Here is a 25992-nt window from a genome sequence, read left to right as displayed (position 1 = left end):
CAAGGAAAGGGGATGTCTGAGGGACAAAGGCGGGGGTGGGGGGGGGTGCCCTCAGGAGGAGAAGGGAGGGGGCCAGGGGGACTGCCAGGGTTGCTGGAGGAGCCTAAAAGTTTGCCAGAAGGGTCCAGTGAGGGACCCTGAGAGACAGAGACAACTGCAGAGGAAAGGGGTGACTGCAGAACAGGGCAGCACACCAGAACTGCCTGAGATGGTCTTTGGGTGGCAGGTACTGGGTCTGCGGGCAGTGGAAGTGACTACCGGCACTGAAGAGGAAGGAAGGGGCTCTGGCTTAGGGAGGTGACCTCGAGGGGTCAGCAGGCTGGGGTCTGGAACCAGCGGCCTGTGAAATGCCAGTCAATCATTGACCAGCCCCTGAGACTGGGGGCACAGGAGGCCGTGTGTGTGTGTGTGTGTGTGTGTGTGTGTGTGTGTGTGTGTGTGTGCGTGTTGGCACCAGAGTCTCCTCCTCTCTACCTACCTCACCAGCCAGCCTGCGGTCAGAGGATTGAAAACAAACAGAAAAAGGGAGGAGATGCGGTCCACAGTCCGAGGTCCAGGCCACAAACTGCGGCCTACCCCACAAGGCCTCTAGTCTGGGGCATGGTTTGCTGGGGAAGTGTCTGTATTAATTAGTTAGTTGGAAGGAGTACCCTGAAAGTAGGCACAAGGCCTCTCTGGGGCCACAGGAGAGTAATCTAGAAGTTTCTGATAAGAAAATCTGTCCTTCCTAAAGGTGGCTTTTTCAGAACACTTGCAACCTAACCTCTGGGAGGCCCCTCTGTGGGCCCAGGATTAGCCCCAGTCCCCATGTTAGCAAAGGAGCAGAGCCCAAAGGGCACACCAGACACGTTAGACCCTGAGCATGCTGATTGCCTCCCTCAGCCCCTCACCCTCATCTCAGGAATGCAGGCCCAAGGCCTGCGTAGTTTGCCTTCCTCCCTCCCTAGGCCACTTGTGCTCTCGGCCTCACCTGGCTTTAATGCATGTGCATGAAGCACCCGTGCCGTCCATCTTGGCCTGTGCACACACAGCTGTCACAGTTTGTGATCCCGTGTCCTGTGCTGTCGGTGTGTTTGTGCTGCCTGCTCACCATGTGCCCTTACTTTATCTGGGGTCTGTCCTCAGACAGTAGCTGGGCCGTGTGGCCTTGAATAAGGCTTCACCTCGCCATCTGAAATATGAGAGAGTTGGACTGAATGGTCCCTGGTCACAGTGTTTTAGGATTTGGTGTGGGGGTCGTGACCCTTTCAACCCCTACACTTGTCCCTTGAAAGCCCCACTGAGTCATCTGTTTGGCAGATTCCAGATTCCTTGTTTCACAAGCACTGGGTCTTCCTGCTCCATTCAAGCCTTCAGGACCCCAAGCTCACCCCACTTGCTGCTGTAGATAGAGACCACTGGGGTGTGAATGAGGACACTCTTGCCTCTGGCTTTTGGTTTGGGTAAGAGGAGGCTAAGAAGCTTCCAGAAGCATAAAGCGAGGGCAATCATGAAATCCTGATGTGGGGGGACAATTCCAGTTTCAGATGAATTCATTCATGGAACCCACATTGTTGATGCCTCCCTTTCCTTGCCCTTTCCATCCAATCGTCTTTAAGATCTATCAATTCCCCTTCCAATACATCTAAGCTTTTCCCACCACCAGTCTAAGCCTCTGTCAGTTCTCTAGGCAAACGCGCTGGCCTTTGATCTTCACTCTACAGCTCTTGCCTGCTTTCAATCGCCTCCTTTTCCCCCACAATACCAAAGTAAATGTTTTACTATAATTCAAAAAGATACATGCACCCCATGTTCATAGCAGCACTGTTCACAATAACCAAGACATGGAAACAACCTAAATGTCCATCGACAGATGAATGGATAAAGAAGATGTGGTACATATATACAATGGAATACTACTCGGCCATAAAAAAGAACGAAATAATGCCATTTGCAGCGACATGGATGCAACTACAGATGATCATGCTAAGGGAAGTAAGTCAGAAAGAGAAAGACAAATACCATATGATATCACTTATATGTGGAATCTAAAATATGGCACAGATGAACCCATCTACAAAACAGAAACAGACTCACAGACATAGAGATCAGACTTGTGGTTGCCAAGGGGGAGGGGGAGGGAGAGGGATGGACGGGGAGTTTGGGGTTGGTAGATGCAAACTATTACATTTAGAATGGATAAACACCAAGGTCCTACTGTATAGCACAGGGAGCTATATTCAATACCCTGAGATAAACCATAATGGAAAAGAGTATTAAAAAAAGAATGTGTCTATGTGTATAACTGAGTCACTTTGCTGTACAGCAGAGATTGCCACAACACTGTAAATCAACTACACTTCAATTTAAAAATAAATAAATAAATAAATAAATATAATTTTTTAAAAAAGTAAATGTTTTAAACATAAATCAGATCATTTCATTCGCTTTGGTGCTAAAACACCTCCTAATGGTTTCCCATTGCCTAAACTCTTACCTGTGACCTGAGACCTTCTAGAATCTGGTCTCTGGCCTTTGCTTCAGTCTCACAGCCTTCCAGCCATGCAGCCTGCTTTTCTGTTTTTCAAAGATGCCAAACTTGTTCCTGCCTCAGGGCCTTTGCACTGGCTGTTCCCTCAGCTTAGAACAGTCTGCCCCCAGGTGTTAGCAGGGCTGGTTCCTTCTGGTCATGAGAGTTTCAGTTCAAATGTCACTTTCTCAAAAAGTCTCTGACCACCCAATCCAACGTAGCCTCCACCTACCTCCCCACTCCCTTGCCCTCCCTCCCTCACTTACATTATCAATTATATAACGCAATGCTTGTGACTACATGAAATTTTTTTTTTACATTTTCTCTTTCTTTTTAACTGATGACATACACAGACGGCACAAATTTTTCAAAGTACAAGAATAAAAAATGTCCCTCACTTCCCTGTCACCCAGACACACAATTCCCCTTCTCCCCAGAGGCAACAATTATTTCCACTTTCTTATATATCTTTCTAGATACAGTCTCTAAAATAACAAACATAATATATACTCTTATTTTTCCTCACATGAGGTGATGTGTAAACACACACACACACACACAAACACACATACCGTTCTTATACTTACCAAAAATATCATGAAGGCTTTGCTATGTCAGGACATTATAAATCTGTCCCATTCTTTTTTTTTTTTTTTTTTTGGCTATTGAAAATAATGAACAATGCTACCACGGACAGCTTTGTACTTACCCCATTTTGCACTTGTGTAGATATACCTAGAGATTGTGTAGATATACCTAGGAGAGAAATTGCTGGTTAGAGAGTCTATGTAAATTACCGGATTACAGGGTATGTATATTTTACACAGTGCTAAATGATCCTACATAGTGATCATACCAATGTGCTCTTACATTAGCAGTGAAATTATCTTAGTCTTTTATTTGGTACTCATTTATTGTCTGTCTCCCTCCTCTGACCATGAGAAGGATGGCACCTTGTTCATCACTCTTTCCCCAGAGACTTGCCCGTGGTAAACTGCAATACATATTTGATGAATTAGGAACCCTCATTGTAGACTATCCTCCAATTTTTATTCTAAGAATATGGTCAGTTTGCCTATGAGCCCTCAGCACACTATAATGTTTGCTTTGTCTTTCTCCTCCCTGGACTGGGAAGGATTTCTGATTCACCTATTTTTTTCCTAGTGCAATGGCTGACACCCAGTAGGGCTCAGTAAGCCTGAGTTGAAGGAATGAATCAATGACTTTGCAGGCTGTGACTCACATAAGAAACCAAATGCAAGTTAGGAAGCAGATTAAGCTGAGGGGGCTCTGTGGGGAAGGAAAGGAGGGTCTCTGTGCTGAAAAGTGGGGAGATGGAGAAGCCTGGTAATTGTGTAGGGCTCTTCTGGCAGGAAAAACTCTCAAGAGATGTCCCAGAGAAACAACACCTCATCTCCCACCAGGACAACATGACAGATGTCTCCACTGCCCTCTCCACCTTTAACATAGGATTGTTTTCTCCATCAGGTAGCCATGAGTTTTCAAGGACCTATGAAATGTTTGAGACATGAACAAATTTTCAATGTTAGCTCCAAAATACGATAAGAAAACTACAAAAAAATAATATTTATTAAATATGTACAAAATGTAACAATATGTCAACTATTTACAGCAACTCAATTCAACTATATATAGTTACTTATAAATTTTTTTAATGTGGGTGTTGCCACATTTTAGTATGTTTGATATAATATAGGATGAGTCTTCCAAAATTGGAACCTTAAAAGTTTTAAACGAGCTCTATTTCTACCTTGGTGTTCTCTCAAAGGGAGAATTCCTGCTTTGTCCGTATTTCATCCTCTTTAATCCTAAATTTCCTCATCTTTAAATGGGGATCCTCATAAAAAGGTTCATCCAAGCGTTACAGTAAGGACAAAATAAAATAATGTATTATAAAAGAACTGATCTATCACACAACATTGTAAATAAACTATACTTCAATTAAAAACTAAAAAATAAATTTTTAAGATTAAAAAAAAAAATGAACCGATCCATCAGATGCAAAGTAGTATTAGCACTCTATTGTTTTCCATCAGCTCCTGGAGGGCTGAGTGGTTGTTTTGTTCATTTCAGCTTCCCAATCAGTATCAACTGGGTGCCCAACTCCAGGGGACACTATTCATGTTATATTTAACTGGAAGAGACACCATTCACAGAAAATATAATGTGAATGAAGCACCCCTGAGCGCCATTCACAGAACATACAATGTGAATGGTGCCTCCTGGAGTTGTGCCTTGCCACCTTGGTGCTAGGGCTAAGTGCTCAGGAAATGTTTGCCAAACGAGTGAATGAATAGAATCCAATTTTACTTCAAGCTCATTCCACCTCCCAGGATAAAAAGTTGACCAGGGGTGAAGAGAGTGGAGAGGAGGAAAGGCAGTCATTAATCTACCCACACACTAATTATGCATCTAGCTACAAGGCGTCAATGCTCCAATGAGACAGGTGTGTGTGTTTGTGCTGGTGGTAGTGTGGGGAGGATGGGTGATACTAAAGCGAGTGTTCTCCTGTTCCCAAAGATCCTCCTGTTAATTTTTCTTGAAATAGGACACCTCTCCTATCTCAGCTTGGTCTGAATCACACTGGTGATTTGACAGCCCTGGTTTGGCACCCAAATTCTTACGGTGAATTACGTTGTTCATTTACTTAAAAAAACAACAAACACAAAAGCAAAAACAAAAACAAAACAAAAAAAACACAACGCGTTCTTAGCGAGCGCCTACCCTGAGGCAAATTCTGTACTAGTGCTGGTAGTAGAGTGGTAAACAAGACAAAGAGACCACTGTATGTTATAGCACCCTCCAGGTGTTATCACCCCCAGAAGTAGTGTTTTAAGTTGAGACTAAAAGAATCAGCAGGAGTGATAGCAAGAGTGATACAGACGAGGTAGAGCCACGGGGCTTGAGAGACATGACCCCTTGAGGGGAGTCTGGGGCAGACGAGTGAGGGAGACCAGTAGGCAGGGGCCAGATCGTGCAGGGCTTGTGGAGTTATGATTTTATCTTGAGGCAAGTGGGAGCCAGTAAAGAATTTTATGAAGGAGGATGACATGGTCAAATTTGAATTTTTGGAAATAGAGCATGGGCTGGAGGCGTATTAAGTAGAAGTAGGGGGATGTGTTAAGAGGCTACTGCGGCTGCCTCGGCGACAGATGATGATGTCTTTAACTAGGGTGGCGGTGCCAGTGGAGATGGAGATAAATGGACAGTTCTGGGTACATTAGGGAGTGGAAACTCGACAGGGCTGGGGACAGAAAACTAGCCCTACCTCAAATAAAGAGGCCCTGGAAAAGAAAGAAGACGGGTGTTGATAAAATACCACTTCATTTTGCTTCTTAACCCACCTGGTGTCTCCCCTCCCCTAACCCTGACGTCTGTTATATGCAGATAACACTACGGCGAGGGGCGGGGCAGGCGCCCAAAAAAATCCGGGAACTTTAATTTAAACTGGGGTGGACTTCAGCGGAGATTAGATGAAAGAACACAAGGCACTTCCGGTTACTCCGGATGTGAAGATTCCTAAGCTCCTCCGCCGGAGGAGGGCCAGGGTGAAGGGATGGCCGGGCGGACGGTGCGGCTGGTGCTGCTGGTTGGGGTAGCCGCGCTAGCAAGCGGCTCCCAGGGCGATCGCGAGCCGGTGTACCGCGACTGCGTGCTGCGGTGCGAGGAGCGGAACTGTTCTGGGGGCGCACTGAAGCACTTCCGCTCCCGCCAGCCAATCTACATGAGTCTAGCAGGTAAGCCCCACCCCGCGGTAGGCCCCGCCCATTGGACTTGCCCTGCCCCTTTCGCCCCCGAAGACCACTCTGCAATCTGTACCTTAGTTCCTCCCCCGGGTGCATTGTGAGTGTGAGTGAGTGGAGCCCCAGAGTGATTAGATAGTCCGTCAACCAGGAGCTTCATTTACTTTTTATTTAGTCAGTCAAATGGGCATTTACTACCTCCTGGGTACAAAGACCTGGAAGGACACTGAAATCAGACCAGGGTCCTGACTTCGGGGCTTACAGTCCCCAAGGGGACTTCAGCCTTCTCAAGTGCAAGGGAGAGGATGATTTGAGCCCCAGAGGACTCTTAGATTAAGTAATAGGGAGGAAGGAATCGTTTCTGGCTTTGAGGAGGTGGGGGCAGTGATTATCTTGGAACATTCTCGAGAGGAAGGACTTCTGGATGGATGCATTAAATTTAGGCCTGTGGCCATAGTGGGCACTTACTTTGTGGCAGGTGTCAAAATAGTTATTTTTCACAACAACCCTTTGAGGTCAATTCTCTTAACCTGATTTTTACAGATGGGGAGACTCAGAGAGGTTAAGTGTCCTGCCCAAAATCACACAGCCAGTAAGTGGTAAAGTGGAGTTTTTAGTTCTGGCCTGTTTGACTACACGTTTCTTCTCTTTACTATCCCTTTTCATACCAGACAGAAAGAACAGAGAGTGGAGGCCCTGGACAGATATGGACACATCCAGCAGCTTGGTTTACTCAGGGAGCAGGGTGCATGAAAAGGAGTAGTGGGAAATAAAGTTAGAAAGGCAATATGGGGCCTTAAAAGTCAGACTGAAGAATCTGGGCTTCATTTTCATAGACGGGGTGTAAAACGGCAAGGGTTTCTCCCTGGTGAGTGAGAGAAAATCCTGTGTTCAGGAAAGGCAAACATAAACCCAGGTATCCACAGATGAGTCCATCGGATGCCAAAGTCTCCATCTTGTGTGAAAGGAAAAGAGAAGAAACATCTCTACTTGCTCACTGTACACTCCTACCCCCTAAAACACACACACACATGCCTTTCCCTTATGTATATTTTACACCATCTCTCATCCATCCAAGCAGGAATCTAGAATTTTCCGATTTCTTCTGGTTCTCTCCAACCTGCAGGACCTCTTGGCCTGTGTTTGAGCTTGGGCCCCATTCAAGCTCTCTCTGTGCCTCCCCATGCTGGGGAGTTCACCAGGCCATATTTATCTGTTTCAGGATGGACCTGTCAGGATGACTGTAAGTATGAGTGTATGTGGGTCACCGTTGGCCTCTACCTCCAGGAAGGTCACAAAGTGCCTCAGTTCCATGGCAAGGTGAGTTGGAGGGTCAGGGTAGGTAGATGATGGGAGTAAGATGCCTCTAGTTGGACCACACTGTCCAAGCAGGCCAGGGTGTGGGGTGATGAGTGTGTGTTTGGGGCAGGTACCTGTTTTTCTCAAAATATGCTGGTTATCGTCAGATGGGGACAATGTGTCCTGCCTCTGGATTTGAGGTAACAGGATCTGGGAGGCTTTGGAGTCTCCTCAGGGAGTGGTCCTGGGCTGCTTAGGGTGGTTGAGATGCCCACCTTGCTACAAAGACAAATTCCCTGAGCATCCCCCTGGCACACTTTCTGTTGCTTCTTCAGTAGGAGTCTGGATTAAAATAATAATACCCCCTCAGATTGCCCAGCGAGTCACAGCTTGCTGATGCCTTTTGATCCAATATGATCTTGTTCTGGACTGTTGAGCTTGGCAAGAATTATTCTCCCCAGTTTGTCACAGAGTAAGCTGAGGCTCAGAGGGCTGTGGTTAGTGGTAGAGGAGGGATTAGGACCTGTGTCTTCTAGATGGCAGGTCTATGCTATTTCCACCAGGCCATACTGAGCCATCCACACTGCCCCGCCTGGTCTCCCCAGTGCTGTGAGTGCTGGCCAGGATAGAGGGATAACCCTCAGCCAGGGACTGCAGGGGAGCTCGTTGATCTGAAGAGGGACTGCCCCTGAGGCTTTGGCCAAGGTCCAGAGCTGAGGAGCGGCTGGGGGCCTGGTGATGCAGCAGGTCAAGCAGAGATAGGTTGGACCAACTGGGCGTTGCTTGCTCCTCAGGCCCCCTCCATGTGCTCCTTTTTCAGTGGCCCTTCTTCCGGTTCCTGTGCTTCCAAGAACCAGCTTCTGCTGTGGCCTCTTTCCTCAATGGCCTGGCCAGCCTGGTGATGCTCTGTCGTTACCGCACCTCCGTGCCAGCCTCATCCCCTATGTACCCCACCTGCGTGGCCTTCGCTTGGGTAGGTAACCTGGCAGGATTCCTGCTCGACACCCTCACCCAGCAACGAGGAACTCTTAGATCCCCATTATCACCCACCTAGCTTCCCCTCTGTTTTCCAGGGTTAGAGTTGCAGCTATGGGATGGTCGAGCCTGGGGAGAACAGGGAAGGTGCTGAATCAGGCCTTCCCTTTCTAGCAAAGTCCTAGGTCAGGCTGTTTGAGAGCGAGGGAGAGAGGAAAGAAACATTGTTCTTGCCGTGAAGCAGGAAGCTGCTAAAACACCCAGCAGGGCAGTTTACAAACACAGAAGGGAGGTGGGTGGTAGGGAGCATGCGGGGACCACAGGTCTTTCCAAGGACCCCTCTGCAAGGTTCAAAGCACTGTCAACCCCAGCTAAGGCCTGGAGGCAGTAGCAGCCACAGCACTCCATCTAGAGCTCAGTGTGGTCTTAGACCATCCCTGGAGAAGCGGAAATATGTTCCATCTGAGTATCCAGAGAGGGCTCTGAGCTTCACAGAACGGCTGGTCAGAAGAGCCAGCATCAAGAGCCTGGAGTTGTGTGAGAAGCAGGGACTGTGGTACAGAAAGGAACCACAGCAACCTTGGGGAGGGTGTGAGAGTAGGAGGTGGCAGTGGATGTCAAAGACCAGAGCCACCACTTTGAGCCTTGGGGAAACAGCCCACACTCACTCACCCTCCTGCCATCAAAGCAGCCACTTGTTCATGTACTGAGCACCTGCTATGTGCCAGGCACTTTGTTGGGTGCAGGAGATCCACAAGTGTATAAAAACAGACGGGTCCCTGCCCTCTGGTACTAATCACATAAGCACACAATGGAATATAAAAGGACAGCTATGAACAAGTGCAGTGGAGGATAGATGTGTGCTGTCGGGGTGTGTGGTGGGGTCTAGACCAGTACAGGGCAATCCAGGGGAGCCTTCCCTGAGGAAGGGGCGTGTGAGGTCAAATCAGAATGATGAGGGAATGTGCACTGACAGGACAGAGTGCAGGTTATATGAGGACCTGAAAGGCCAGGAGGCCGACCAGGCAGGAAGCTGGGAGGGGGGTGTGAGGCGGGTGGGCAGCAGGTGGAGCCTGGAGATGGATGGGGATGGAGAGCCTGGAAGGCTCAGTAACACTTTGGATCTCGACTGTCAAAGCCTCATGAAGCAATGAGGGTTGGAGAGAAGGGGCTTCGTGAATAGATTTGCTATTCTGGCTACTGTGTAGAGACCAGGTTGGAGCGGGCAGGAGTGGATGCGGGGCCTAGTTGGTAATTTTAGCATAGGGCACAGTAGCGAGACTAGAGAGGTGGCCCGGGTCTTGGGAAGGAAGGTATTAAAGAGAAGTATGTTTGAGCTATGTTTTGGAGGTGACATTAAAATTTTTTAAATGTATTTATTTTACAAACAACTACATAGCTGTTACTGTGTGCCAGGCACCATTCTAAGCATTTTATAAATATTAACCTTGTTAATACCATAACAAGCTTATGAGGTAGGTAGTATTATTGTCCCCAGTTTACAGATGAGGAAACCAAGGACTGGAAAGGTTAGGTAACCTGCCCCGGAGCCAGGGTTTGAATCTAGGCATCTGGCTCCAGAGTGTACAGTCTTAACCATCTTGGCTGTGTGGATAACCTAAGATGGGAAGAGAGGAATCAAGGATGACCCCTGCGCTTCTGCTTAGGAGACGGTGATAGAAACTGTGGATGCGATCACCGGGGGGAACTTGGTGAGAAGAGAAGGGGTCTAGGATGGAGCCTCGAGGAACCCCAAAACTTAATGGCTGAATAGAGGAGGACGAGCCAGCAACAGAGACAGAAGGGGTGGCCAGAGGGGTGGGTGGAAAATGAGGCCATCGTGTGGTTGGGGGAGCCCTGGGACAAGGACAGGCAGGAGAGAGTAGGCCGTTCTCCTGAACTCTGCTTCAGTCAAATAAGATGAGACTGAAGGCCGCCCCTAGATCTGGCGACCCTGAGATCTCTGAGGACCCTGGGGAGACTGATAGTGTTGGGGTGCCGGAAGTCCAGGCCAAACCTCACACTTGAGAGATGGGGACCGGAAGGAGGGCAGCAAGGAGGCTGTCGAGCCTCTGGGTAACGTTGCTCCTCCCTAACACTTTCCATTCAATAGATATTAATGATTTTTATCCGTTATGGAACACAGATTACGTGACGGGCATGGTTCTCAGTTCTGTACATACATTTTCTCACTTAATCCTCGTAATACCACTGTGAGCTTTGTGGAAGGCTCAGAGGGGGGAAAACCTGCCCCAAGTTAACAGCTAACAAGGTAGTGAATAGTGGAGACAGGCTGGCACCCAGGGCTGTCTGGCTGCAGGGCCTGAGCACCTAGTGCCTCTCTGGGCTGTCTCCACGTGCTGTGCGAAATGCTTATGGAGCATCTGCCGTGGGTGGAGAAAGGGGTTAGCACTTGTGGTGGCTGAAGCCCCTGCCCCAAGGAGCTAAGCCAAGTGGGAGGTCCAGGTCCTGCCAATCTGGGCGGCAGGATGGAGGCAGAGGTGAGGAGGGCTCAGGGAGAGAGCTTTGGGAGCTGTGAGGTGGGGAGATCGTATCGTCTGGGGGAGAAGTCTTTCAGGGAAGCCCAGAGAGGAGGAGAGGCTTCATCCGGGATTCGTAGGCCTGGTCAGGCTTAGACGTGTGCACGTGGCAGGAGAGGAGGTTAGATTCCAGCATTCCAGGCTGGGGGCACAGCAGGAGCAAAGGTGCAGAAGCTGGTCAGTGTGGGGCCTGGACAGGCAACCTTGGGAAGGTCAGCCTGACCACAGCGTGGCTGGGTGAAGGGGAGGTGAGGGGGGTAAGATGAAGCAGAGAGGGCCCCAAGTGCCAGGCTGAGGGGCAAGGACTCTTGTGTAAGCAAGGGCCTGGCATCAGCCCAGCCTGTCACAGGCAATGGGTGGGATAGAGCCACTACTTCCTGTTTTAGGCCTCACACAGAGAAGGGAATTTGGTCCTGGCAAAGAAAGCAGGAAGGGTGGGGAAACTGAGGACAGTACACCCGTCCCCTTTCCCTTGGGGTTCTTCCAGGGACACTGCTGCCTGGCCCACCGCTTTACTGCCCCCTCGCCCGTGCCCCTGTTAGCACAGGACAGCCCTGCCTGATCTCTCTGAACTAAACTCAGAGCCTCCTTGGGTAGACGTGCTGGTCTGAGGGTCCCAGCCTTTGTCTTCACGACATGTGCCAGAGGCCAGTGGTCACTTCAGAGCTCTTGCCTTGATCTCCCTGTTTCTTGGGTCTTTCATCTCACTGGCATCTGCCACTCAGCTTCCTTCTTGGTGAGGATCATACCTCACAGGTGTACCCTGCAGTCCAGCGTGACCAAGGACCCTTAGGGACTGATCAGGAGATGTTAGGTTGAGAGAGGACAGATACCTGGGGCCTGTGTCACAGGGCACCCTACGGGATGTGGTGTCCTGGGACATGGGACCCCCCTTCATGCCACCAGTAAGCCCTTTAGGGACAGAGTCTCAGTGCCCACACTTCCTTTGATGATGCAGTTTGGATCTTACACTTGATCTTTAGTCCTGTGTATGTTTGCAAGCACGAAGGATCCCAAGCTCTGTGGAGGGTGTGGCGTGGACTTTGTCCTGGGCTGGGTTTTCTGGAACAACTGGGGCTCCTGATTTCTGGTGGGGTGGGGTGGGAAGGCCCCCTCACCTGCTCCAGGTTAGATCTTGGGGAGGGGAGTGGGTCTCAGTCTTTTTCTCTGGGAATTCGCAGAGTTAATGAAGCTTTGGCACAAGAAGTCAACCCCCGCCTTGACATTTAGACCTGGACTTAGGCTGGGCAGCAGCCAGGCTTTGGAGGAGCCCACCAAAACTCTGCCCTCCACAGACCTTTGGCTTCGTGGAATCAGGGGCCTCTGCTCTCTGCCAAAGCTGCCAGGCCAGACCAGTGCTCTGCCCCTTCATCCAACAAGGAAAGGTCCTCAGGGGTGGAGGTGAGGCTGAGGGTGCCGGGAAATCCCAGACTGTCTCTGCAGGATGATTCAGGGAGGTGGGGACTAACTGTACCCTACCTCTGCTGAGGAAACTGAGAAGAGACAGGTTAAGGCTACAGCAGAATGGTGGCTAGACTTCAGGAAGGACTTCCCTACAGTCAGACAAGAGCCAGTGGAACAGGCAATGGCAAGAAATCAAGGGATCCTTTTTGATGGTGGAAAAGCCCCCCTTCTCTAGTCTCCATCCACTTCTTGCCCACTTCTTTCTCAGGAGTGAACTGGAGCCGGCTTGCCCTGCCTGAGGCCTCTGGGGGGGGCCAGGATGGCAGCAGGCGTCATATTTAACATTCTGCCTCCCCCACTTCTGAGACACCGAGCTATTTAAAGACCCACTTGTCCCCACCTCGGTGGTGTCAATGACAGCCCCGAGCACTGGGGCTTAGTACTGGGGTCGAATTCCTGACAGATCTGGCTCACTTGGCATCCAACCAGTTTCACGGCTGTGATATTTTTGTCTCAATTTTCCTATTTTCCAACAGACTGAAACAGCCTCCTGCTCTCCCTCCGCCCAGCCTTCCTCGTCCCCCACCAGTTCCACCCTCGTTGGCAACCTGCCCCGCCTCCCCCTTTCCTCAGTGTTTACGCAAAGTTCTTGGCGTCCATCACCCTCCTGGCCTGTCTGATTGACCAGTTATCCCCCCGGCCCCCCCATTCTACTCAGGCTTGGCCGAGGAGTCTGGGAGCAGCCGTACACTTGGGCTGTCCCTTCCTTCCACGGCCCTCTGTCCCTTCGCTTGAGTCTTGATGACAAACTCGAGTGAAGAGAAGTAGCATCTCTTCGGTGCATCCTGGTGGGGTAGTGGCTCAGGAGCAGGGAGGAGGGGCCTATTCCTACAGCTGAGGCGTCTGCGTTCTGGGATCAAGAGACCCTGGGGCCCCGTGGTTTGCCCTGGAACACTGTGACCTTTGCAGGGGGTGGGGGGTGTCAGGTGAAGGGAAGTGGTAGGGGGTCAGTCCCTGGACATGATGAAGGAAACTGACATTTCTGGGTTACCTAGCGTGTGCCAGGCCACAGCAACAGCCACCACTTACTGAATGGCTTCTTTGTGCCCCGTATTTTGCAGACATCGTCCTCACAACCCTCTTATGCAGTGGATGCTATTATTACCCCGTTTTGTAGGTGAGGCAGCTGAGGCTCAGAGAAGCTGTTATTTGCTCAAGATCACACAGCTGTTTAGGGGCCGAGGCAGAACTTGAACCCAGAGTCCATCTCCGTATGGAGGCTCCAGACATCCTGCCCCCAGCCTGGAACTATGGGATGAGCCTAGGCAGTTGTGGGGAGACCACCCCTTCTCGGCCTAGACCTCCCTGGCCGGCAGGGAGTATGGGAGGCAGACTTGGGCTCTTTGGCCTCAAGTCTGTGAAATGGTGTGAGGATCCCACACTGGTCAACTGGTCAAGGTGGGGAGAAGTAACTCCTAATGTTTAACCCTGTTCCTGGGCACTGCTCTGTACACTGTACTTGTATTGCTCATTAAATCCTTATCAATACTATGATTATTCCCATTTTACAGATGAGAAAACTGAGACACAGCAAGGCTAAATAACTTGCCCAAGGACACACAGGAAATGCAGAGGCAGGATTTGAACCCTGGCAGTCTGGCCCTAGGGCCTGCATTCTTAATGACACTATCTCCCAAATCTGTGGAGAGGGTCAGAAGAGGAGCCCCCCCATAATGGGACACTCCCCAGGGGAGAGGGGACTTTTCAGGGGTGCAGAGTCCAGGCTTCAGGTGGGTCTCTGTAAGTGGAAGGCCCCCTGGGGAGGCGGTTGGACAGGGGACCAAGCCACCCCCACCCCCATCCCATCCCTAGCCCTGTGCATGCCCCCCAACCTCCAGCCACCACTTAGCTCAGTCCTCCTGTCACCTCCCCCTTCCTGCCATGGGTGACAAGGAGGCCTGGCTGGCTGCCATTCCCTGCTGCCTTCCCCACCACCTCCCCCTCACGTTGGCTCCAGGGCCACTCTCTTCCCCAAGGATGTCCCTGTTCCTCGCCTGCCCAGGAGATCTGGCCCATGTGATCGCCTGGGCCCCGTCTCCAGCCCCGGGCCTGCTTCTCTCCCCACGCTGACCCTGAGTATCACAGACTCTGCAGAAGCAGAGTCTGAGAAACGACTCTGTCCTGTCGCGTTTTCCAGCCTCCGGACCATGCCTCCATTGCTGTCTCTGGGGAAAGGGTAGCACCAGGGATAGGACAGGATGGCTGTCCTCAGAGGAGGAAGCAGCCTGACCTGGACTGATCACCTGACATCAGGGCTGGAAAGGGGACAAAGGATCACTTTGACCAGCCCCTGATTTGTCCCAGGGGGAAGCTCGGTCCCAGAAGGACAAAGCCTGTGCCCAGGTCATGAGAAGCATAAGCAGCAAGAGTCAACCCTGGACCCGGGCCAGACAGGCTTACACCGGACTCCCTGAGCCTCCAGAGACTTCCAGCTTTGCAGTAGAGCCCAGGCCTCCACCCCATTGCCCTTCCCATTTCCTCATAAGCCCCCTCAAGCCTGCATTAGGGAACTCATCCTACCCTCTGACCTTCCTGCTGCATACCGGATGGAGAGTGGCTTTTTTTTTTTTTTAATACATTTATTTATTTTATTTATCTTTGGCTGTGTTGGGTCTTTGTTGCTGTGCGCAGCTTTCTCTAGCTGCGGCAAGCAGGGGCTATTCTTTGGTGCGGTGCGCGGGCTTCTCATTGCAGTGGCTTCTATTGTTGGGGAGCACAGGCTCTAGGCACCTGGGCTTCAGTAGTTGTGGCACACGGGCTCAGTAGTTGTGGCTCGCGGGCTCTAGAGCGCAGGCTCAGTAGTTGTGGCGCATGGGCTTAGTTGCTTGGTAGCATGTGGGATCTTCCTGGGCCAGGGCTCGAACCCGTGTCCCCTGCATTGGTAGGCAGATTCTTAACCACTGTGCCACCAGGGAAGCCCCTGGAGAGTGGCTTTTTACCCTGCTTCCTCTGTCCGCTGCCTGGCCAATTTTCCTGGTATACTGGACCCCACTGAGCAGCTCCTGGCCTTTACCCATCTCTGGCAGGCCTGTACCACCCTAGTGCATCCATCTCCACCTCCAGGGCATTCCAGGCCAGACCTTGGCCGTTTCTCCCTTTGACTGGTTTCCCAGCCCTCCAGTGTGTGTATCTCCACCCCAGCCCACCCTTCTTTCAGTACGTTGGGCTTCTGCTGTGGACACAGCAGTCCCTGAAAGAAATGCCAGCACCAACTCCCACGAGAGGTAGGCCTCATTTGCAAGATGATGTGTGCTCTCTCCTTGCAGTTAATTTCCAGGAGGAAGGCCTCCAGCGTTCCCTTGGGCCCTTGCCCACCACTGCCCCTCCAGCCCTGCTCCGGCGGCCCAGCTGGGAGGAGGCTGGGCTCCGTTGGCCAGGCTCCTCCTCAGAGACTTGGCCCCAGTGGGATCTACTTGATCTCCCTCCCTTGCTTGCTTGCTCTGGACACACCCCAAGCTGGCTCGAGCCCCTCCACCCCACCCACTTCATTCCCGCCCCCAGAGGCTGAGGTCACTGGCTCGCCTGGCCCGGGTGGGGCTGTCATGATCACCTGCCAGTTGGGGGAGGAGGTGAGGTTCCCCGGGGGCTGTTGTGTTAGCCACTGAGTAACCGGGGAACTTGACTGCTGGAACTGGTTCCCAGGCCAGGCCGGAACCTGTGGAGGCTGCAGCCCCCGTGGCCTTGGGGGTTCAGGGTGGTGGGAAGCTGAGCCTGAGGGACCCGGGCTGGGTGGGGGTGGAGGGGCCCGGGCTTGTCCAGTCCATGGGCTCCAGGGCCCAGGGGAAGCATGCTTCTCAGCTCTGTAGATCCCTTTCCCCAAAGTGAGATGGATGTGAGCCCTCTGGGGGGTCTTCCCCACCTTGGGGCACCACACTCACCAGCCACTTCCCTCCTCAGGTCTCCCTCAATGCTTGGTTCTGGTCCACAGTCTTCCACACCAGGGACACCGACCTCACAGAGGTGAGCGCCCTCCCACCCCCGTTTCTGCTGGAGACAGTCCCCGGAGGAGCCAGGAGAGGTGGGGCAGAGCTGGCTCTTCGTTCTCTCCTAGTCCTTGTACTGACTCGGTTTACGGAGCACTTGCTGTGCGCGGGGCGTTTTAAACCTATTAGTGCACTTGAGCCTCACTTGACCCTCGTGAGGCAGGTGTGATTATTGGCTCTTCTTAACCGATGCGGCAGCTGAGCCTTGGGCGGGGTGAAATCACTTGCCCGGCATCCTGCAGCCAGTGAAGGGGTGCAGTCCAGACTTGAGCCCACAGCTGCTGAACTCCAGACCACACTCTGAATTCTGCGCATGCGCGCACGTTCTGGAGTCTTGGCGGGCACCCTCTACCAATACCTCTAAAGCCTTGCTGCTGAGCACACTTTTTTTTTTAAATTGTATAATGTGAATACAAGAGTCAGTCTATTGAATTCAGGCATGAAACAGCGATAGGCAAAAGGAGCACGAGACATGTCTCCACCAGCCATAGGCCTAGGACTCCCACGTTAGACGCTGGCTGGGCCTCTGCCACCCCTCCTGCCCCCATCCCTAGTGGGTCCTCTCTGGAGCCTGCCCTCCATGAAGCCTGGTCTACCGCCTGTTGCCCACACACTGGTCCCTCATCCAGCTCTCCTTGTCCTCAGAAAATGGACTACTTCTGTGCCTCCACTGTCATCCTACACTCAGTCTATCTGTGCTGTGTCAGGTGAGCCCGCCTTGGCTGCTGTGCGAGCAAAATCAGGCCCTGGGGGCAGAGAGGGGTCGCCGGTCTCTCCCCTGGGGGTGCTGTCCCAGGGCTGTCATCTTGCACGGGCATACGCTCCAGACAGCTCTGGATAGGGACTCTGTGGTGGGATCAGGGGCCCTGGCTCTTTCCAAGGACCTTGGCAAAGGCCCCCAGGAATTGGAGGCCTGCCCTGCTAGCCTGTTTTGATGGGGGAGAGGGGCAGCGGCTCCCCCACACTGCTGCTGGCGTGAGGGGACGCTTCAGGGAATGCTGCTGCGGGGGTGGGTCACCCTACATCTGAGCAGCTCTGGGTGGCGGGGCAGGACCGTGGGGCTGCACCGCCCGGCCGTGGCCAGTGCCTTCCGGGCCCTCCTGCTGCTAATGCTGACGGCGCACGTCTCCTACCTGAGCCTCGTCCGCTTCGACTATGGCTACAACCTGGCGGCCAACGTGGCTATCGGTGAGGTGGGACAGGGTCTCTGGGGGGGCTGGACCATCTGCAGAGCTGCTGGTTTGGGGTGGAGGTGGGCATTGGTGCTGTTCCCAGAGAAGGAGCTTCTAGAGAGACCCTTAGGGGGAGGGAAGGGAAAAGAATTGGGGGTGGGAGAGGGGGGAGGTTGGGAGGAGCCCCTGAGGGGGGCCCTGGGGTCACAGAGCATGGGGGCTAGGAGAGACTTTGGGAGGAGAGAAGGAGGTCCGGGAATGAGCTCTCCCCGCCCCCACCCGCACCCAGGCCTGGTGAACGCGGCGTGGTGGCTGACCTGGTGCCTGCGGAATCGGCAGCGGCTGCCCCACGTGCGCAAGTGCATCGTGGTGGTCCTGCTGCTGCAGGGGCTGTCCCTGCTCGAGCTGCTAGACTTCCCGCCTCTCTTCTGGGTCCTGGATGCCCACGCCATCTGGCACATCAGCACCATCCCTGTTCACGTCCTCTTCTTCCGGTGGGTACTCCTCCCTGCCTAGTGCTCACCTCCTCCGTGCCCATCCTTGCCTGCTTCTTAGAGGCCTCTGTGCACTGGTCACCCACTGCCCGCTCGCCTGCACCACCCCACCCTGCCCCCAGGGGACGATCTCAGAGCTGTACCTCAGTGGGCTCCTCCCTTGGCCCACAGCTTTCTGGAAGATGACAGCCTCTACCTGCTGAAGGAATCAGAGGCCAAGTTCAAACTGGACTGAAGGCCCTGGAAGCGGATCTGCCCTCTTGGGGACCCTGTCCCTCCCTGCTGGCTCCCCTTCTTCCCCCCCCCACCCCCACCGCCACCCCAATCCTTGAGATGACTTTTTTTCCTTTTAGCGTCTTGAACCTGGACATGGAGGGTGTGGGACCAGAATCATGTAACCTGCCCACCCCCTTGCTCACCCCCACATGGCCCTCACAGGTCTTGGCGTCAGTTCAGACCTGGCCTCATAACATCTGGGGCTGGAAAATGGGCAACCCCTCTGGTCCCTGGAGCTGAACTGGGCTAGAACTGCGTTCTTAGCTCCACCGAGAGGAGGGCTGCTTCTCCCTCCCCATCAGCCTCCTCCTCCCATCCCCTCACTGCCTGGGTGGTTCCCAGAACCCTCCGTCTAGCTGGGAGACTAGGTACCACAGGCCTGTGGGGATATAGTGGGGTCCCCTTCTGTTACCCCCGTGCCCTCCTCCGGGGCACCACTAGGTGGCACTAGATGCTTGCTCTTTGGCTACCCAAGTTTCAAGGCAGGTCTCATTCTCCCCATGGGATCTAGAGGGACCAAGCTGTTGGGATTGGGATCTAGAGGGACCAAGCTGTTGGGATTGGGGAGCAGTGTCACCCAGACTATTGCCCCAGTCAGACCCCCAGGAGGCCTCACCACACTCCCTGTTCGGGGCCAGGACCCCAGAGAACCCAGGACAGGAATCCCTCTGGCCCCTGTGCTGCTGTTCTGGTTGGGAGCCCGCACGTGAGTGTGTAAGGGAGACCAAGTGTGTAGGTGATGGGATGGTGGACACGGGCCTGGGGTGTGTGGGATGCTGGGTGGGGCAGTGTGTGTGAGCATTGGCCTTGTGCAGTGTGGAAAGTGGGGGTGTATGTGAGTGGTTTTGAAGTGTGGTGTTGGGGGGCAGGCGGGTTAGTGTGGGTTAGGGGAACGTGCAGAGACTGAGTGGAAGTGCAGGGGAGTGTGAATGCCACGCAGTGGGGGGGAGAATCAAATCATGTCGACAGCCATTTACTGAGCACCAACCCTATACACAGCCCCAGGCCAGGCAGAAAGCCAGGGTGCCCCCAAGATCTGGCGGGGGTAAGGGTGTCCAGGCTGCATGTGTGTATATGTGTTCCTTTCTTTTGCCCTCCTCTTTACGAACCTCATGGGGCTTCTGCACAACCCAAGATCTCCCCCAGAATCAGCCCCTTGGGAGGCAGAGGGAGGAAGAAAAGTGGGGATCCTCCTTGCCTAGACATGGTTGGCCAGCCCCTACCCCAGTGCCCTGCCTGCTAAGCCCCTTTGCCACTGCCTGACCCAGGGGAGGGAGGGGGCAATCTGAGTGAGGAGGGGAGAAGGCTTTGGCTGGGTCTGGTTTCTGGTCTTCCCAGAGGCAGGCAGGGGCCGTGCTCTACCTACACCCTGGTAAAAGTGACCCCTGCCAGTTGCCAGCGGCCATAGCACATTCCTGCGCCACAAAGACAGAATGTGGAGCTCCAGAAACTCTCCATCCAAAGGTAGTCTCTGTGACTGGAGCAAGGAGTCTGGATTCTTGCTTTTTCTCTGCCCTCTTGCCTCTCCCTGTGGGTAAGGGCGCTGAGCTGGGACTCCAACCTCAGGGACTTGGGTGACCTGTAACTTCTTTTGATACTAAGAACTATTTTAAGGTAGGAGGGTGGCAAGGGACATTCTTAATAAACCAATTCTCAGACTCACCTACCCTTTTCCAGCTCATTTGTGTAAGTAGGGTGGGCTGGAGGCAACGGGCAGATGGCGTCTCTACCTAGGCCCATGGGAGTGGGGATGGCAAGGACCAGATTCAGGGCAACAGCAGATCTGGATGGAGCTCCGGTCCCGCTCGTAGTGGGGGCTGGGAGAGGGAGCTGGTGCCTCTTCTTCCCCTCTGACTTCCCTTGGCCTTTGTGCCTGGATTGTAGCACCAGCCCCTGCAAGCTCTCCTAATTATCCCCCTTCTCCTCCCCTTCTGGGCTCCACTAAGCTCCACTATTATTTATTTGTTCCTAACCTTTCTGAGCTTCACCTGCAAACAGGATAACAGGACCTGCTGCCGAGTGTGAGGACTGAGTGGGCCTAGCAGGTGCCTGGCACACAGCAGATGCTGAGTGAGTTTCCTCTGACCCTGGCTTTCCTTAGTTTGGGAAGAACGAGTGTACGGAAACCTACCTTCATGGAAGCTTGTGGGAAAAAGGCCAGGGTTGATGCCTCCCATACGCCCACAACACAAGAGAGAGCTCTGGGCCCTTGTTGCTTCCCAGGAGAGCCACAGACTGCACTTACACCAACCAGCATGGACTTATTTCTTTATTAGGTGCCACCTCAGATAACAGGGCATCTAGGCGGGGGAGGGCCGCCGGCACTGTGCGCACTGGGGCCTCACACCCCCACCTTCTTCCGGGCCCAGGCGAAGAAGATGCCCTTGACGTCATCTACGCCTGTCCGAAGGTGGGAAGGCATGATGTAGGTGCGCAGATCCCTCACCTCATAGCTGCTACGCACCAGGGCCTCCCTCACCTCCTCCTCACGCACTGGCACCACTGCCAGCCTGGCCTCCCCAGCCAGGTACCATGACTCCTCCAGGGCCCCGATGAGGAGGAGGTGCCCCCCAGGCCTCAGCAGTGTGGTGATGTGGTCCAGGGCCCGCTGGAAGCTGGCAAGGTCCGGACTCACAGCCTCTAGGCAGAAGGCGGAGACCAGGGCATCGGCAGGCAGGGGCGCCAGGCTCCCAGCGCCCAGGGGCTGGGGCTGGTGCACGTCGATGGGCAGGATCCGCTTCACCCTGGCTCGCAGCTGGCACTCCTTCTCTTGGCAGGATTCACTGTTTGACTCAGAAGGCAGAGTCAGGACCAGGGCTCTGGACTGCCCACACCCAGTTCTCTGTTGCCTCCCACCAGCCACTCCGTGGGAAACCCCCTGCCCAACCCTCATCCCCCCCGCCCTTACCCCTTGCCCTCGATGAGACAGACATGCCGGCTGTACACGCTCCAGTCGAAGGCCCCAGGCTCGTCTCGCAGCCAGAGCCCCAGCTCCTGGCGGTTCACCTCCAAGAAATCTGTCATGGTGATGTCGTCAAAGTGGGCGCAGGCGCTGAGCAGCTGGTATATAGTGGGGCCTGAACCAATGTCAATGAGGGTGCGTCCAGACACCTCACCTGGGTGGGGCAGAGGAAGCAGGTCCTGGTGCTAGGCCTGTGCCTGCAGCCCCCAGCCTCAGTCACAGCCTCCCTTACCTGCGGCTTCTTCCCCCTCTGTTCCTTCTCCCCCCTGGAAGTGTGTCTCTATCCGGGAAAAGCACTAGCTCTGGAGTTAGACTAACCAGGGTCTGAGTCCGGCTCCAACATCCGCTGACTTTTACCTGGGGAGATGAACTTAACCTCTCTGTGACTCAGGTTCCACGACTCTAAACTCTAGTCACCTACCAGTGAGGATGAAGTGGGGGAAGTCTCAGGTGCCTGGCAGCTTCTCTCCTCCGCCTTTGCCCCTCATTCTGCATTCCCCACCTCACGTCTCAGTTCTGAGTGTTCTCCCCTCCCGACCCTCTCTCCCCACGACTCTCTCCTCTCACTCTCACGTGAGGGACACTGCTCCTCTTCCTCTTCTGTTTTCACCTCTTAACTACCTATCCCCGTCTGGCTCTCGCGTGCGCGCCCCTTTGGCTCCCTGATGCCTTCTTGTCCTGTTTCCCCGCGCTCACCGGTGGCGAAGGTCTGCGCCAAGCAGCGCAGCTTCCAAGGCCCGACGCCGTCGGGGCTGCTCAGGTCCCCCCGAGGGGGCGCGTAGTTGTTGCGGAGGTAGGCGCGGGGCTCGAAGCGCTGGTAGGCCGAGGCGACTGCCGCCCGGCCCGGGTCTGGGTCGGGGCCCGCGCCCGCAGCGTGACTCATGTCCGTCCCGCTCATGCTGCTGCCGCGGCCGCCCTTGTCCCCCGCTCGCCTTTATCTGCGGCCGGACCCCCGCCCCGACCTCTCTGATGCGGGGGCGGCGGCTGAGCGATGAGCCGCCCGGGGCCACGCGCGCTGCGTTTCCCCTACCCCATCCATCTCCGTTACTGTCGGAGCAGCAGACACACGGGGGGAGCATCCGTCCCCGCCCCTGCTCCACAGTTGCTCCCGGCTGCCCTCCACCCTTTGCCTCACCTGCCCTGGTCCAAGGCCAGCTCCCGCGCCCTGCCCCTCAGCTTCGTACCCCCAGACTCCGTAGACCCCTGCGTCAGCCAGTCCCAGCTCCTCCCTGTAGCTCTTCTCCAGCTCCGGCAGCCATTCACCCCTTTTGCCTGGCACCCTTCCCTTCTTTTTGGCCAGGGTTCAAGCTAGCCCTTTCCCCCGTTCACAGCTCCCAGCGCCAGGGACATCTCTGGGACACCCTGTCCAACATCCACTCCCCTTTCTTAGTGAGGTCACCCCAACTCCCCTTCTCTGCCTCTCCTCTAGGCCTCTCTTTCGTCCCCGTCCTCCAGCGTTCCCCCCGCCCCCCGCCCCGACTCCAGAAAGGACAGTCCGTTCTGGCCTCCGCCACGGTCGCCCCGGGGCCCCAGAGCAGAGCTCCGGCCCCGCCCGTCAGATGGCAGCGACGATAGGGCAGGCGAGCCGGGATAAAGCACTTAGCAGACGGAACAGCCCGGGCCTCCCCTGCGGGCCCTGCAGGCTCCCAGCCGCGTATCTGGGGGCCGCCGAGGGCGGAAGGCTCGGGACGTTCCCGTCATGTCCGGGGCGAGGGACCCAGGTGAGGACGGAAGGGCGTGGGGCGCCTTCTCCAGGCTGCCAGGGGTACCAAGGGACGCGATCCGAGCCTTCGGGCGCCAAGGGATTAGGTGTGTCGCCTGGTCTGGAGTCTGACCCTTCTCATCTCCCAGCCCACACTCCAGCCCCCTCTGGGGGAGCAGGGCCAGGGCAGGCCTGCAGATTGCTTGGCACTCCAGGTACCAGGCTGTCAAGATGCCAGGGTCTCCCTTCCTATCCTCCCAAATGGGAAGTGGATTCTGCGGGGCCATCTCCATGGTCTTCCTGGAGTGGGACCCTCCTCTGGCTAAGTCTAGTGCCTCTCGGCCCTGGGTAGGCTACCAGCCCCTGGCCTCCTCTGTGCCACACCCTTACCCCCACCTTGTCCCAAAGGGGAAGTGTCTTCTTGTTGGGCCAGGCAGCCAGGTTGGGACATGAGTCACCACAACAGCTGCAGGGGTCACAGACAGGAACCTGACCCCCCCACACACACACCCTACCCCCAAGAACCCACCTTGGGCTCCCAGGGCAGGGAGGGTGGAACACCTGACCCCAGCCAAGGATTGATTCTGTCTGGATTCAGAACCAAGAGAGAGGTCAGCCTTGGGGTCACTGACCCCATCCACACCCTGAGGCACAGCTAAGGACAGTCCCGGTGCCAGCCCCTTCCGTATTCTTCGTGAGGTCATTTAAACAAACCCTGGATGCCAACTGGCCTCCTGGGCACTGCCCAGTGCCAGGGGACTGGACACAGAGGCCAGGACTTCAGAGCAGAGTCAGGGGGACTGGACGGACAGCCACCCTGTTTATAGCTCTGTCCCTGCAACCCTCCCCCCCACCCCCGGGAGCATGGGGTGACCCACTAGCTCTGCCATATTTAGCTCAGATGCAGGGCCTGTTCCCAGAAGTGAGCATGGGGGGGACACCAACGGGTGGGCCCCTCAACCACCAGGAAAGAGACGAAACTCTGGCATGTGATTGAGCATTTATTGCAGCGCTAACAGAGGGTGCCGGGGTCTCCACCTTGCTTCTGCCCTCTTCACGTGCCCCTCCCTCCGGTCTTCTCCAGGCCTCCTTCCCTGAGCATTCCAGATCCCCTTATGCTTTTTCTTCATCCTTCTCTGAAGCTGAAATCTGGACTGGGGTCACTCCTCTCAGGGACCTCTTACCCTCACCAGCATTTTCTGCCTTTCCTCCTGGGGGTACTCGGCTGTGCTGGCCCCCAGCTCTCCACCCTTAGTGCCCACCGTCTTTGCTCCCTCCCTGTGGGAACTCAGGAGACCCAGGCATCCTGGCCTCTGGCTCCCACCTCCCCTAGCCCCCAACTCTGGGCAAACTACAAAGCTTCCATGGCCAACAGCTCCCCTCCGTGGTCCTAGCCAGGAAGGGCCCAGCCCAGGGCAGGCACTGTGGAGCCCAAGTCACTGGCCCTCTCAGCCTCTCTGTGCTTCCTGGGACATGGAGCGAGACAGAGTGCGACACTGGGCGCCGAGCTTGCTGACAGGCACCACAGGGGGCAGCTGCTTGGTGATCTCGGCCACGTCCTGGCGGTCCACACACTGGCCACCCAGGGCTGCTTCCAGTGCCAGCAGCTCCCGCAGCTGGACGGGGGTGTCCTTGCGCTCCTCCTTGGTGGCGCCCACCTTGGCAGGGGTGAAGATGGGCAGCGGCAGCATCCGCTGGTAGGGCAGCTGGTACTCCTGCAGCCCGCGGCCCAGGATGCCCATCCGCATCACCAGCCAGGGGGAACGCTGCACCAGCGCCTGGCACTGCCCCTGCTGGTGGTAGGTCTCCCGCCACTGGGCATCCTCCTCATGCAGGGAGCAACTGGGAAGGAGAGGGGAAGGGGACACTGAACTCCTGAGAGCTGTTGCCCTCCAGTCACACGCTGAGTGGCAGGGCCCCCCTAGGACTGCCAGGATCTGGGGTGCTGGAGGGGTGACTCCACTTTGCTCCCCCCAGCGGGAACTCTCCTGGCCCCCACCCCCCGAAACTTCTCCTGGGCTTTGTGCTCCAGCCTCATAAGGCTCAGGAAGGGTGCTCTAGGGGAGGGGAGGAGGGACGCCCAGCTGGCCAGCACTCACCCCTCCTCAGGCCGCGTGGACAGTGTCAGATCCTTCCACTCAGCCCAGAAGGCCTCTCGGCACTCACAGTTCTCCTCGGACACCTGGCAGCTCAGCTCTGAAGTGGCCATGATGACCGCTCACTCGCTCTGGGCTCTGTTCCTCCCAGGCCCTTTAAATAGCCCCCTCCTCCCCCTCCTCCCCCTCCTCCAGGGGCTATTTTCAGGCCCTCTGGCGTCAGATGCTATAAGCAGAGCCAAGACTCACTGCTGGGGGACTCTGGGCCCAGGGCGGGGCTTGGGGTACCTGGACTCTGGCTGCCCCCAGGTCAGAGGTCAGCTTCTGAAGAGCTCAAGATGCTCCCGTGGGGGCGGGGGTCCTCAGCGCGACAACTCCCGGTGTCTGACACTCCTCAGACACCGTCTGGGACCAGGCACGTGCCCAGCCTCGTGCCACCTTGGCACTTGCCCTCTGCCCCACCCCTTCCCCTAACCAGGGAGGACAGCGGCTTGTCTGTAAACAGAGCAGGAACAGCAGGAACCAGGCCCCCTCTGGGCTCTGTACCAGGCCATCGTGTCCTTCCCCACTGCCTGGGCTCAAGGGCATATCCCCTGACCATCCCCTCAACAAGAAGGGACAGTGCCGCCACGTCCTCGGGCATCCGCACCTGAAGGCCTGGCCCCCGACCACCACCTCACCAGCAGGGGCGACGGAAGTTAATTCCACACGTGGGATCCTGGACGCCAACCTTTGCCAGGTGTTTTCCTTTCCCGT

General features: G+C 55.0%; 3 protein-coding genes across 7 annotated transcripts; 1 reads left to right on the top strand and 2 right to left on the bottom strand.

Annotated features, from left to right (window-relative positions):
• Window positions 1-6013: 6013 nt before the first annotated feature.
• On the top strand, window positions 6014-20138 carry PGAP3 (post-GPI attachment to proteins phospholipase 3). 4 transcript variants are annotated; one of them, XM_036838283.1, is made up of 8 exons: window positions 6014-6267; window positions 7496-7593; window positions 8393-8545; window positions 16449-16511; window positions 17180-17241; window positions 17586-17722; window positions 17996-18200; window positions 18372-20138. In XM_036838283.1, the coding sequence occupies exons 1-8, from the start codon at window positions 6087-6089 to the stop codon at window positions 18433-18435; spliced, it is 963 nt and encodes a 320-aa protein (XP_036694178.1). In that variant the 5' UTR covers window positions 6014-6086; the 3' UTR covers window positions 18436-20138. The 4 variants fall into 4 exon arrangements, 3 of the variants coding, with proteins under 3 accessions (XP_036694178.1, XP_036694179.1, XP_036694180.1); XR_005018006.1 differs by lacking the exons at window positions 16449-16511; window positions 17180-17241; window positions 17586-17722; window positions 17996-18200; window positions 18372-20138 and adding exons at window positions 14063-14281; window positions 14689-14767 and having other exon boundaries at window positions 6024-6267; XM_036838284.1 differs by lacking the exons at window positions 16449-16511; window positions 17180-17241; window positions 17586-17722; window positions 17996-18200; window positions 18372-20138 and adding an exon at window positions 14856-15150 and having other exon boundaries at window positions 6024-6267.
• Window positions 20139-20733: 595 nt separating this feature from the next.
• Window positions 20734-23937, bottom strand: PNMT (phenylethanolamine N-methyltransferase). 2 transcript variants are annotated; one of them, XM_036837110.1, is made up of 3 exons: window positions 22135-22873; window positions 21385-21592; window positions 20734-21259 (listed from the first exon to the last, which is right to left on the bottom strand). In XM_036837110.1, exons 1-3 carry the CDS (start codon window positions 22334-22336, stop codon window positions 20818-20820), a joined length of 852 nt encoding a protein of 283 aa, XP_036693005.1. In that variant the 5' UTR covers window positions 22337-22873; the 3' UTR covers window positions 20734-20817. The 2 variants fall into 2 exon arrangements, with proteins under 2 accessions (XP_036693005.1, XP_036693006.1); XM_036837111.1 differs by lacking the exon at window positions 22135-22873 and adding an exon at window positions 23670-23937 and having other exon boundaries at window positions 20750-21259.
• Window positions 23938-24128: 191 nt separating this feature from the next.
• Window positions 24129-25381, bottom strand: LOC118886846 (titin-cap). Its single transcript, XM_036837153.1, has 2 exons — window positions 25240-25381; window positions 24129-24982 (listed from the first exon to the last, which is right to left on the bottom strand). The coding sequence occupies exons 1-2, from the start codon at window positions 25347-25349 to the stop codon at window positions 24589-24591; spliced, it is 504 nt and encodes a 167-aa protein (XP_036693048.1). The 5' UTR covers window positions 25350-25381; the 3' UTR covers window positions 24129-24588.
• Window positions 25382-25992: the final 611 nt, after the last annotated feature.

The sequence above is a fragment of the Balaenoptera musculus genome, chromosome 20 (genome assembly GCF_009873245.2).
Source record: "Balaenoptera musculus isolate JJ_BM4_2016_0621 chromosome 20, mBalMus1.pri.v3, whole genome shotgun sequence".
In the NCBI taxonomy this organism is placed as follows: domain Eukaryota; kingdom Metazoa; phylum Chordata; class Mammalia; order Artiodactyla; family Balaenopteridae; genus Balaenoptera; species Balaenoptera musculus.
Note: the sequence above shows the minus strand (reverse complement) of the source record. Positions and strands in the feature narration are given on the sequence as shown.

Excerpts from the sequence above, each read along its gene's own strand:
- PNMT (XM_036837110.1), bottom strand. The coding sequence starts at position 22,336 with ATGAGCGGGACGGACATGAGTCACGCTGCGGGCGCGGGCCCCGACCCA. Across the intron at positions 21,593-22,134 it reads GGCGCAGACCTTCGCCACCG|GTGAGGTGTCTGGACGCACC; the intron begins GTGAGCGCGGGG and ends TGCCCCACCCAG. Across the intron at positions 21,260-21,384 it reads TGTCTCATCGAGGGCAAGGG|TGAATCCTGCCAAGAGAAGG; the intron begins GTAAGGGCGGGG and ends TGAGTCAAACAG.
- LOC118886846 (XM_036837153.1), bottom strand. The coding sequence starts at position 25,349 with ATGGCCACTTCAGAGCTGAGCTGCCAGGTGTCCGAGGAGAACTGTGAG. Across the intron at positions 24,983-25,239 it reads TCCACGCGGCCTGAGGAGGG|TTGCTCCCTGCATGAGGAGG; the intron begins GTGAGTGCTGGC and ends TCTCCTTCCCAG.
- PGAP3 (XM_036838283.1), top strand. The coding sequence starts at position 6,087 with ATGGCCGGGCGGACGGTGCGGCTGGTGCTGCTGGTTGGGGTAGCCGCG. Across the intron at positions 8,546-16,448 it reads CCTGCGTGGCCTTCGCTTGG|GTCTCCCTCAATGCTTGGTT; the intron begins GTAGGTAACCTG and ends TTCCCTCCTCAG. Across the intron at positions 16,512-17,179 it reads GGGACACCGACCTCACAGAG|AAAATGGACTACTTCTGTGC; the intron begins GTGAGCGCCCTC and ends CCTTGTCCTCAG.